At 65.1% G+C, this 11,009-nt stretch overlaps 1 protein-coding gene across 1 annotated transcript; it reads left to right on the forward strand.

The window, feature by feature from the left end:
* Positions 1-1,243: 1,243 nt before the first annotated feature.
* Positions 1,244-8,490, forward strand: LOC309452001 (TBC1 domain family member 17-like; the record flags this gene model as incomplete). Its single annotated transcript, XM_082076685.1, has 6 exons — positions 1,244-1,322; positions 2,502-2,621; positions 2,698-2,826; positions 3,711-3,802; positions 6,899-6,993; positions 8,378-8,490. Coding segments are annotated over 6 exons (628 nt in total), but the record flags the coding sequence as incomplete, so codon positions are not given.
* Between the last annotated feature and the right edge of the window lie 2,519 nt (positions 8,491-11,009).

Genomic DNA, 11,009 nt, shown 5'->3' on the forward strand with positions numbered 1-11,009 from the left:
CCCCCAACCCAGGGACCCCCCCTATGGACACCCCCGGACCCCCAAACCCATGGACCCCTCCCGGGACCCCCCAACCCATGGACCCCCCCTATGGACCCCCCCAACCCATGAACCCCCCAACCCATGGACACCCTGGGACCCCCCAACCCAGGGAACCCCCAACCCATGGACCCCCCAACCCCGCCCGGGACCCCCCCAGTCCATGGACCCCCCCTATGGACCCCCAACCAATGGACCCCCCTGACCCATGGACACCCGGGACCCCCCAATCCATGGACCCCCTCTATGAACCCCCCCAACCCATGGACACCCCAACCCATGGACCCCCCAACCCATGGACACCCCCAAACCATGGACACCCCAACCCATAGACACCCCAACCCATGGACCCTATAACCCATGGACACCCCCGGGACCCCCCAACCCGTGGACCCCCCCTATGGACACCCCTGGGACCCCCCCAGTCCATGGGCCCCCGCTATGGACCCCCCATCCATGGACACCCCCGGGACCCCCAACCCATGGACACCCCTTATGGACACCCCCAACCCATGGACACCCCCGGGACCCCCAAACCAGGGACCCCCCAATCCATGGACATGCCCAGGACCCCCCCAATCCATGGGCATCCCTGGGACCCCCCAACCCATGGACCCCCCCAGTCCATGGACCCCCCCTATGGACACCCCCAACCCATGGACCCCCCGGGACCCCCAACCCATGGACCCCCCTATGGACACCCCCAACCTATGGACCCCCTGGGACCCCCAACCCATGGACACCCCTGGGACCCCCAGACCAGGGACCCCCCAATTTATGGACATGCCCTGGAGCCCGCAAACCATGGACCCCCCAATCCATGGACCCCCTGGGACCCCCAACCCATGGACCCCCCTATGGACACCCCCAGGACCCCCTCAATCCGTGGACCCCCTGGGACCCTCAAGCCATGGACACCCCAACCCATGGACACCCCCGGGACCCCGAAACCAGGAACCCCCCCGCCATGGACACCCCCAATCCATGCACCCCCCTCGGGACCCCCAAACCAGGGACCCCCAATCCATGGACACCCCCCCCCATGGACACCCCCGGGACCCCCAAACCCAGGGACCCCCCAATCCCAGGGACCCCCCAAGCCCCCCCCAGTCCCACTGACCTCCCAGGACCCCCCAGACCCCCCAGTGCCCCCCCCCACCCCAGTTGCCCCCCAAGACCCCCCCAGTCCCAGTTGCCCCCCCAGGTGCCCACGGGACCCCCGGCTGCTGCTGGTGACCCCCCCCCAGGAGCCCCCCCAGCCCCCCTCCCCCGGCCTCGTCACCGTGAGTCATCGTGGGGGGGGGGGGGACACCCCAACATCTGGGGCTGGGGGGGCAGCGGGGGGTGTCCCGACATGGGGGGTCCCGGGGGCGCAGATGGGGGTGGTGGGGGGGGTACAGGGGGTGGGTCTGGGGGGGCTCGTGGGCTTGGGGGTCATAGGGTGAGGTGGGGGGGGGAGCAGTTTGGGGGGGGTCTTCAGGTGGGGTTGGTTTGGGGGGGGTGAGTGTGGGGGTCCCGGGGGGGTCAGTTTTGGGGGGTGCCCTGGGGGGGTTCCTGAGGTGGGGGGGTCCAGGAGGGTCAGTTTTGGGGGCCCCCTGTGGGGGTTCCCAAGGTGAGAGTGTCCCGGGGGTGTCACTTTTGGGGGCCACCTGGGGGGGTTCATGAGGTGGGGGGGTCAGTTTTGGGGGGTGCCCTGTGGGGTTCCCAAGGTGAGACGATCTGGGGGGGGTTGGTTTTGGGGGTCCCATGGGGGGGTTCCTGAGGTGGGGGGGTCAGTTTTGGGGGGTGCCCTGGGGGGGTTCCCGAGGTGGGGGGGTCCTGGGGGGTCAGTTTTGGGGGGTGCCCTGGGGGGGTTCCCAAGGTGAGAGGGTCCCGGGGGGGTCGGTTTTGGGGGGTGCCCTGGGGGGGTTCCCGAGGTGGGGGGGTCCCGGGGGAGGTCAGTTTTGGGGGCTACCTGGGGGGGTTCATGAGGTGGGGGGGTCAGTTTTGGGGGGTGCCCTGAGGGGGTTCCCGAGGTGAGAGGGTCCCAGGGGGGTCAGTTTTGGGGGCCCCCTGGGGGGGGTTCCCAAGGTGAGAGTGTCCCGGGGGTGTGACTTTTGGGGGCCACCTGGGGGGGTTCATGAGGTGGGGGGGTCAGTTTTGGGGGGGTCCCGAGGTGGGGGGTCCCGGGGGGTCAGTTTTGGGGGGGCCTGGGGGGGTTCCCGAGGTGAGAGGGTCCCGGGGCGGTTGGTTTTGGGGGTCCCATGTGGGGGGGTTCCCGAGGTGGGGGAGTCCCGGGGGGGTCAGTTTTGGGGGGTGCCGTGGGGGGGGTCCCGAGGTGGTGGGGTCCCGGGGGGGTCAGTTTTGGGGGTCCCATGGGGGGGTCCCGAGGTGAGAGGGTCTCGGGGGGGTCAGTTTTGGGGGGCCCCTTGGGGGGTCCCGAAGTGGGGGGGTCCCATCTGACCGCCCCCCCCCCCCCCCAGCGGCTGCTGCAGGGCCCCGTGGGGGGGCTGAGCCGGCTCCTGGGGGGGCCCCGAGGCCACGCCCCCCGGCAGGAGGGGGCGGAGCCGGAGGCGGAGCCAGAATTCGAGGTCATCACTTGTGTGAGTGGGGCGGGGCCAGGGCAGGGGGCGGGGCCAGGGTAAGGGGCGGGGCCTGAGGGAGCTCCGCCCCCACCAGGTGAGGCTGGGGCCCCGCCCCGCCCCCCCGCGGGGACCGCCAGTGACGCCAGAGGAGTGGGGGCGGAGCTTCGACAGTGAGGGGCGGAGCCTGGACCCCCAGGGGCTGCTGCTGCGGATCTTCCGGGGGGTGAGGGGCTGGGGGGGCAGGAGGTGGGGCCATGGGGAGGGGGTGGGGCCATGGGAGGGGGCGGAGATTGGGCGGGGCCGTGGAGTGGGTGGGGCTGGGGGGTAGGTGGGGCCATGGGGAGAGCGTGGGACCATGGGAGGGGGCAGAGATTGGGCGGGGCCGTGGAGTGGGTGGGGCTGGGGGGTAGGTGGGGCCATAGGGAGGGGGTGGGGCTATGGAGTGGGTGGGGTCATGTGGGGTTGGGGCTATTGAGTGGGTGGGGTCATGCGGGGGGGTGGGGCTATTGAGTGGGTGGGGCCATGTGGAGGGGTGGGGCTATGGAGTGGGTGGGGCCATGCGGAGGGGTGGGGCTATGGAGTGGGTGAGGTCATGCAGGGGTGGGGCTGTGGAGTGGGTGGGGCCATGGGGAGGGGGTGGGACTATGGAGTGGGTGGGGCCATAGGGAAGGGGTGGGGTCATGAGGAGGAGGTGGGACTATGGAGTGGGTGGGGCCATGGGGAGGAGGCGGGGCTATGGAGTGGGTGGGGCCTGGTCAGAGGGGTGGGCGTGGCCACGCGGTGGGTGTGGTCACTGCATGCTCCCAAGAAGGGGTGGATCTCCAGCCTCCCGGTGGGAGGGGCCTGTGTCGGTGGGAGGGGTCTGTGTGCCGAGGGCGGGGCCTGTGCCAGAGGGCAGGGCTTGTGTTGGTGGGCGGGGTCTGTACCGGTGGGCGGGGACTGTGCCGGGGGGCGGGGTCTGTGCCTGGCAATGGGGCCTGTGCTGGGGGCGGGGCCTGTGCCAGAGGGCGGGGTTTGTACCGGAGGTGGGGCCTGTGCGGGGAAGGCGGGGCCTGTGCCCGGTGGGCGGGGCCGGGTGGGCGTGTCCGCAGCTGTCCCCGCCCCCAGGGGCTGAGCCCGGAGCTGCGGCCCGAGGGCTGGAGGCGGCTGCTGGGGCTGCGGGGCTGGGGGGACCCCCCGAAACCCGACGGGGAGCAGAGGTCAGTGGGGTGGGGGGGCACGGGGGGGTGCTCAGAGTTGGGGTGCCGGGGTGGGTTTGGGGTGCACAGCTGGGGGTGCTCAGTTCGGGGGTCCCATGGTGGGTTTGGGGTGCACAGCTGGGGGTGCTCAGTTTGGGGGTCCCATGGTGGGTTTGGGGTGCACGGCTGGGGGTGCTCAGTTTGGGGGGTCCCATGGTGGGTTTGGGGTGCACAGCTGGGGGTGCTCAGTTCGGGGGTCCCATGGTGGGTTTGGGGTGCACGGCTGGGGGTGCTCAGTTCGGGGGTCCCATGGTGGGTTTGGGGTGCACGGCTGGGGGTGCTCAGTTCGGGGGTCCCATGGTGGGTTTGGGGTGCAGCTGGGGGTGCTCAGTTTGGGGGGTCCCATGGTGGGTTTGGGGTGCACAGCTGGGGGTGCTCAGTTCGGGGGTCCCATGGTGGGTTTGGGGTGCACAGCTGGGGGTGCTCAGTTTGGGGGGATCCCATGGTGGGTTTGGGGTGCACAGCGGGGGGTGCTCAGTTTGGGGGGGTCCCATGGTGGGTTTGGGGTGCACAGCTGGGGGTGCTCAGTTCAGGGGTCCCAGGGTGGGTTTGGGGTGCACGGCTGGGGGTGCTCAGTTTGGGGGGTCCCATGGTGGGTTTGGGGTGCACAGCTGGGGGTGCTCAGTTCAGGGGTCCCAGGGTGGGTTTGGGGTGCACAGCGGGGGGTGCTCAGTTTGGGGGTCCCAGGGTGGGTTTGGGGTGCACAGCTGGGGGTGCTCAGTTCGGGGGTCCCAGGGTGGGTTTGGGGTGCACGGCTGGGGGTGCTCAGTTTGGGGGTCCCAGGGTGGGTTTGGGGTGCTCAGTTTGAGCTCCTAGTTTAGGGTGCTCAGTTTGGGGTGTTCAGTTTGGGGTGCTCAGTTTCAGGGTGCAGGGTGGTTTTGGGGTACAGGCTGGTTTTGGGGTGCAGGATGTCATACACCCATATGAAGCTGCAGTGGCGCTCGCTGTTTGGGGTGCTCAGTTTTGGGGTGCTCAGTTTGGGGTGGTTTTGGGGTGCAGGGTGGTTTTGGGGTACAGGCTGGTTTTGGGGTGCAGGATGTCATACACCCATATGAAGCTGCAGTGGTGCTCGCTGTTTGGGGTGCTCAGCTTTGGGGTGGTTATGGGGTGCTCAGTTTCGGGGTGCTCAGCTTGGGGTGGTTTTGGGGTGCTCAGTTTTGGGGTGCTCAGCTTTGGGGTGGTTTTGGGGTGCTCAGTTTTGGGGTGGTTTTGGGGTGCTCAGTTTTGGGGTGCTCAGCTTTGGGGTGGTTTTGGGGTGCTCAGTTTCGGGGTGCTCAGTTTCGGGGTGCTCAGCTTTGGGGTGGTTTTGTGGTGCTCAGTTTTGGGGTGGTTTTGGGGTGCTCAGTTTCGGGGTGCTCAGTTTTGGGGTGGTTATGGGGTGCTCAGTTTGGGGTGCTCAGCTTTGGGTGGTTTTGGGGTGCTCAGTTTTGGGGTGCTCAGTTTTGGGGTACAGGCTGTTTTTGGGGTGCAGGATGTCATACACCTGGATGAAGCTGCAGCGGCGCTCGCTGTTTGGGGTGCTCAGCTTTGGGGTGGTTTTGGGGTGCTCAGTTTTGGGGTGCTCAGCTTTGGGGTGGTTTTGGGGTGCTCAGTTTTGAGGTGCTCACTTTGGGGTGCTCAGCTTTGGGGTGGTTTTAGGGTGCTCAGTTTCGGGGTGCTCAGTTTCGGGGTGCTCAGCTTTGGGGTGGTTTTGGGGTGCTCAGTTTTGGGGTGGTTTTGGGGTGCTCAGTTTGGGTTGCTCAGTTTTGGGGTGGTTTTGGGGTGCTCAGCTTTGGGGTGGTTTTGGGGTGCTCAGTTTTGGGGTGCTCAGTTTGAGAGTGGTTTTGGGGTGCAGGGTGTTTCTGGGGTGCTCATTTTGGGGGTGCAGGGGTGCATACATGCGGATGAAGCTGCAGTGATGCTGGCTGTTTGGGGTGCTCAGTTTGGGGTGGTTTTGGGGTGCTCAGTTTTGGGGTACAGGCTGTTTTTGGGGTGCAGGGGTGCCTACATGCGGATGAAGCTGCAGTGGCGCTCGCTGTTTGGGGTGCTCAGTTTGGGGTGCTCAGTTTTGGGGTGGTTTTGGGGTGCTCAGTTTTGGGGTGCTCAGTCTGGGGTGTTTTTGGGGTGCTAATTATTGGGGTGCAGGGCGGGGTACACCCGGATGAAGCTGCAGTGGCGCTCGCTGTTTGGGGTGCTCAGTCTGGGGTGCAGGGTGTTTTTGGGGTGCTCATTTTTGGGGTGCAGGGCGGGGTACACCCGGATGAAGCTGCAGTGGCGCTCGCTGTTTGGGGCGCTCAGTTTGGGGTGCTCATTTTTTGGGTGCAGGGTGTTTTTGGGGTGCTCATTTTTGGGGTGCAGGGCGGGGTACACCCGGATGAAGCTGCAGTGGCGCTCGCTGTTTGGGGTGCTCAGTTTTGCGGTGTTTTTGGGGTGCTCAGTTTTGGGGTGCTCAGTCTGGGGTGTTTTTGGGGTGCTCATTTTTGGGGTCAGAGCAGCCTACGCCTGTATGAAGCTGCAGTGGCGCTCGCTGTTTGGGGTGCTCAGTTTGGGGTGGTTTTGGGGTACAGGCTGTTTTTGGGGTGCAGGGGTGCCTACATGCGGATGAAGCTGCAGTGGCGCTCGCTGTTTGGGGTGCTCTGTTTTGGGATGCTCATTTTTGGGGTGCTCATTTTTGGGGTGCAGGGCGGGGTACACCCGGATGAAGCTGCAGTGGCGCTTGCTGTTTGGGGTGCTCAGTTTGGGGTGCTCAGTTTGGGGTGCTCTATTTTTGGGGTGCAGGTCGGGGTACACCCGGATGAGGCTGCAGTGGCGCTCGCTGTTTGGGGTGCTCAGTTTCAGGACGGTTTTGGGGTGCTCAGTTTTGGGGTGCTCATTTTTGGGGTGCAGGGCCACCTATGCCCATATGAAGCTGCAGTGGCGCTCGCTGTTTGGGGTGCTCAGTTTGGGGTGCTCTATTTTTGGGGTGCAGGGCGGGGTACACCCGGATGACGCTGCAGTGGCGCTCGCTGTTTGGGGTGCTCAGTCTGGGGTGGTTTTGGGGTGCAGGGTGTTTTTGGGGTGCTCATTTTTGGGGTGCAGGGCCGCCTATGCCCGGATGAAGCTGCAGTGGCGCTCGCTCAGCCCGGGGCAGCTGCGCAGGAACCGCCCGCTCAGAACCTACAGGAGGCGCCTGGGTGAGCGAACCCCAAAACCCCTGAACCCCAAAACCCCCGAACCCCAAAACTGACCTGAACCCCCAAAACTGACCTGACCTGAAGCCCAAAACTGACCGAACCCCAAAACCCACCTTAACCCCAACTGACCGAACCCCAAAACTGACTGAACCCCAAAACTGACTGAACCCCAAAACCCCCCGAACCCCAACTGACTGAACCCCAAAACTGACCGAACCCCAAAACTGACTGAACCCCAAAACTGACTGAACCCCAAAACCCACCTTAACCCCAACTGACCGAACCCCAAAACTGACCGAACCCCAAAACCCCCCGAACCCCGAAACTGACCAAACCCCCAAAACTGACCTGAACCCCAAAACTGACTGAACCCCAAAACCCCCCGAACCCCAAAACTGACCTGAACCCCCAAAACTGACTGAACCCCAAAACTGACCAAACCCCAAAATCCCCCGAACCCCAAAACTGACCTGAACCCCCAAAACTGACTGAACCCCAAAACTGACCCGGCCTGAACCCCAAAACCCACCCGAAACCCCAAACTGACTGAACCCCAAAACCCCCAAACCCCAAAACCCACCTTAACCCCAACTGACCAAACCCCAAAACCCCCCGAACCCCAACACTGACCTGACCGAACCCCAAAACTGACCGAACCCCAAACTGACCGAACCCCAAACTGACCGAACCCCAAAACCGACTGAACCCCAAAACCGAGTGAGCCCCAAAAGTGACCTAATCCCAAAACTGACCTGAACCCCCAAGACTGACTGAACCCCAAAACTGACTGAACCCCAAAACCCACCTGAATCCCAAAACTGACTGAACCCCAAAACCGACTGAGCCCCAAAACCGACTGAACCCCAAAACCCACCAAACCCCAAAACTGACTGAACCCCAAAACCGAGTGAGCCCCAAAACTGACCCAATCCCAAAACTGACCTGAACCCCAAAACTGACTGAACCCCAAAACCCACCCAAACGCCAAAACTGACTGAACCCCAAAACCGACTGAGCCCCAAAACCGACTGAACCCCAAAACCCACCCAAACGCCAAAACTGACTGAACCCCAAAACCGACTGAGCCCCAAAACCGACTGAACCCCAAAACCCACCAAACCCCAAAACTGACTGAACCCCCAAACCGACTGAACCCCATAAACCCACCAAACCCCAAAACTGACTGAACCCCAAAACCGACCTGACCTGAACCCCAAAACTGACCCGAACCCCAAAATAGACCCGAACCCCTGCCCCACACTGACCCCCCCGCTCTGACCCCCAACCTGCCCCATTGTGACCCCCAACCTGCCCCACACTGACCCCCTGCACCCCAAACCTGCCCCCCACTGCCCCCCAACCTGCCCCCCACTGCCCCCCCCAGAGCGGGATTTGGGGCGCTGCCCCCCCCACGGGCCCCCCCCAGCGCTGCTGCGGGACGTGCTGCTGACCCACTGCATGTTCCACTTCGACCTGGGTGAGCGGGGGGGGACGGGGGTTTGGGGGTCCTGGGGGGTTTGGGGGGCACGGGGGGGTTGGGGGTCCATGGGGGGGTTGGGGGGCACAGGGGAGTTTGGGGTTCCTGGGGGGTTTTGGGGTCCATGGTGGGTTTGGGGTCCATGGGGGGGTTGGGGTCCCTGGGGGGTTTGGGATCTATGGGGGAGTTGGGGTCCATGGGGGGGTTGGGGGGCACAGGGGGATTTGGGGTCCATGGGGTTTTGGGGTCCATAGGGGGGGTTGGGGGGCACGGGGGGTTTTGGGGTCCCTGGGGGTTTTGGGGTCCATGGGGGGGTTTGGGGTCCATGGGGTTTTTGGGGTCCCTGGGGGTTTTGGGGTCTCTGGGGGGTTTTGGGGTCCATGGGGGGGTTGAGGTCCGTGGGGGGTTGGGGTCCATGGGGGGTTGGGGGGCATGGGGGGATTTGGGGTTCCTGGGGGGTTTGCGGTCTATGGGGGGGTTGGGGGTCCATGGGGATTTAGGGTCTATGGGGGGTTTTGGGGTCCATGGGGATTTTGGGGTCCATGGGGGGTTTGGGATCTGTAGGGGGGTTTAGGGTCCATGGGGGGTTTTGGGGTCCCTGGGGGGTTGGGGTCCATGGGGGTTTTGGGGTCCCTGGGGGGTTTGGGTCCATGGGGGGTTTGGGGTCCCTGGGGGGTTTGGGGTCCATGGGGGGGGGTTTGGGGTCCATAGGGATTTTGGGTCCTTGAAGGTTTGGGGTCCATGGGGGGTTGAGGGGCACGGGGGGTTTTGGGGTCCCTGGGGGGGATTTTGGGTCCATGTGGGGGTTGGGGGTCCATGGGGATTTTGGGGGTCTATAGGGTGTTTGGGGTCCATGGGGGGGGTTGGGGTCCCTGGGGGGTTGTGGGGCATGGGGGGTTTGGGGTCCCTGGGGGTTTTGGGGTCCATGGGGGTTTTGGGGTCTATGGGGGTTTTGGGGTCCATGGGGTTTTGGGGTCCTGGGGGGTTTGGGTCCATGGGGGTTTTGGGTCCCTGGGGGGTTTGGGGTCCATGGGGGTTGGGGGTCCCTGGGGGGTTTGGGGTCCATGGGGGGTTGGGGGGCACAGGGGGGTTTGGGGTCTATGGGGGGTTTTGGGGTCCATGGGGGTTTGGGGGGCACAGGGGGGTTTGGGGTCTATGGGGGGTTTTGGGGTCCATGGGGGGGTTTGGGGTCCATGGGGGGTTGGGGTCCATGGGGGTTGGGGGCACGGGGAGTTTTGGGGTCCATGGGGGGGTTGGGGGGCATGGGGGGATTTGGGGTTCCTGGGGGGTTTGCGGTCTATGGGGGGGTTGGGGGTCCATGGGGATTTCGGGTCTATGGGGGTTTTGGGGTCCATGGGGATTTTGGGGTCCATGGGGGTTTGGGATCTGTAGGGGGGTTTTGGGGTCCATGGGGGTTTTGGGGTCCCTGGGGGGTTTGGGGTCCATGGGGGTTTTGGGGTCCCTGGGGGGTTTGGGGTCCATGGGGGGGGGTTTGGGGTCCATAGGGATTTTTGGGGTCCTTGAAGGTTTGGGGTCCATGGGGGGGTTGAGGGGCACGGGGGGTTTTGGGGTCCCTGGGGGGATTTTGGGTCCATGTGGGGGTTGGGGGTCCATGGGGGGATTTTGGGGTCTATAGGGTGTTTGGGGTCCATGGGGGGGTTGGGATCCCTGGGGGGTTGTGGGGCATGGGGGGGTTTGGGGTCCCTGGGGGGTTTTGGAGTCCATGGGGGGGGTTTGGGGTCCATGGGGGTTTTGGGGTCCCTGGGGGGTTTGGGGTCCATGGGGGGTTGGGGGGCACAGGGGGGTTTGGGGTCTCTGGGGGTTTTGGGGTCCATGGGGGTTTGGGGTCCATTGGGGGGGGTTTGGGGTCCATGGGGGGGTTGGGGAGCACGGGGAGGTTTGGGGTTCCTGGGGGGTTTGGGATCTATGGGGGGGTTGGGGGTCTATGTGGGGGTTGGGGGGCACGGGGGGGTTTGGGGGGCACTGGGGGGTTTGGGGTGCATGGGGGTTTTGGGGTCCAGGGGGGTTTTGGGGTCTATGTGGTGTTTTGGGGTCCACGGGGGTTTTGGGGTCCATGGGGTTTTGGGGGGCACGGGGGGTTTGGGGTTCCTGGGGGGGTTTGGGGTCCATGGGGGTTGGGGGGCACAGGGGTTTTGGGGTCCATGGGGGGCTTGGGGGGCACGGGGGGTTGGGGTCCATGGGGGTTTGGGGTCCCTGGGGGGTTTGGGGTCCGTGGTGTTTTGGGGTCCCTGGGGGGGTTTGGGGTCGATGGGGGGGTTGGGGGTCCATGGGGGTTTTGGGGTCCATGGGGGGTTTGGGGTCCATGGGGTTTTGGGGGGTTTGGGTTCCATGGGGGGTTTGGGTTCCATGGGGGGGTTTGGGGTCCCTGGGGGGATTTGGGGTCCTCTAGGGGGGGTTTGGGGTCCCCATGGAGGTCTCTGGGGGGGAATCTTGGGGCTCCCAGGGGGTCTCTGGGGGGTTTTGGGGTCCCCGGGGGGGTTTTGGGGTCCCTGGGCCCCCCCACTGACCCCCCCCCCCC

The sequence above is a fragment of the Streptopelia decaocto genome (assembly GCF_964273445.1).
Source record: "Streptopelia decaocto genome assembly, contig: HAP1_SCAFFOLD_2397, whole genome shotgun sequence".
NCBI classification, from domain to species: Eukaryota; Metazoa; Chordata; class Aves; order Columbiformes; family Columbidae; genus Streptopelia; species Streptopelia decaocto.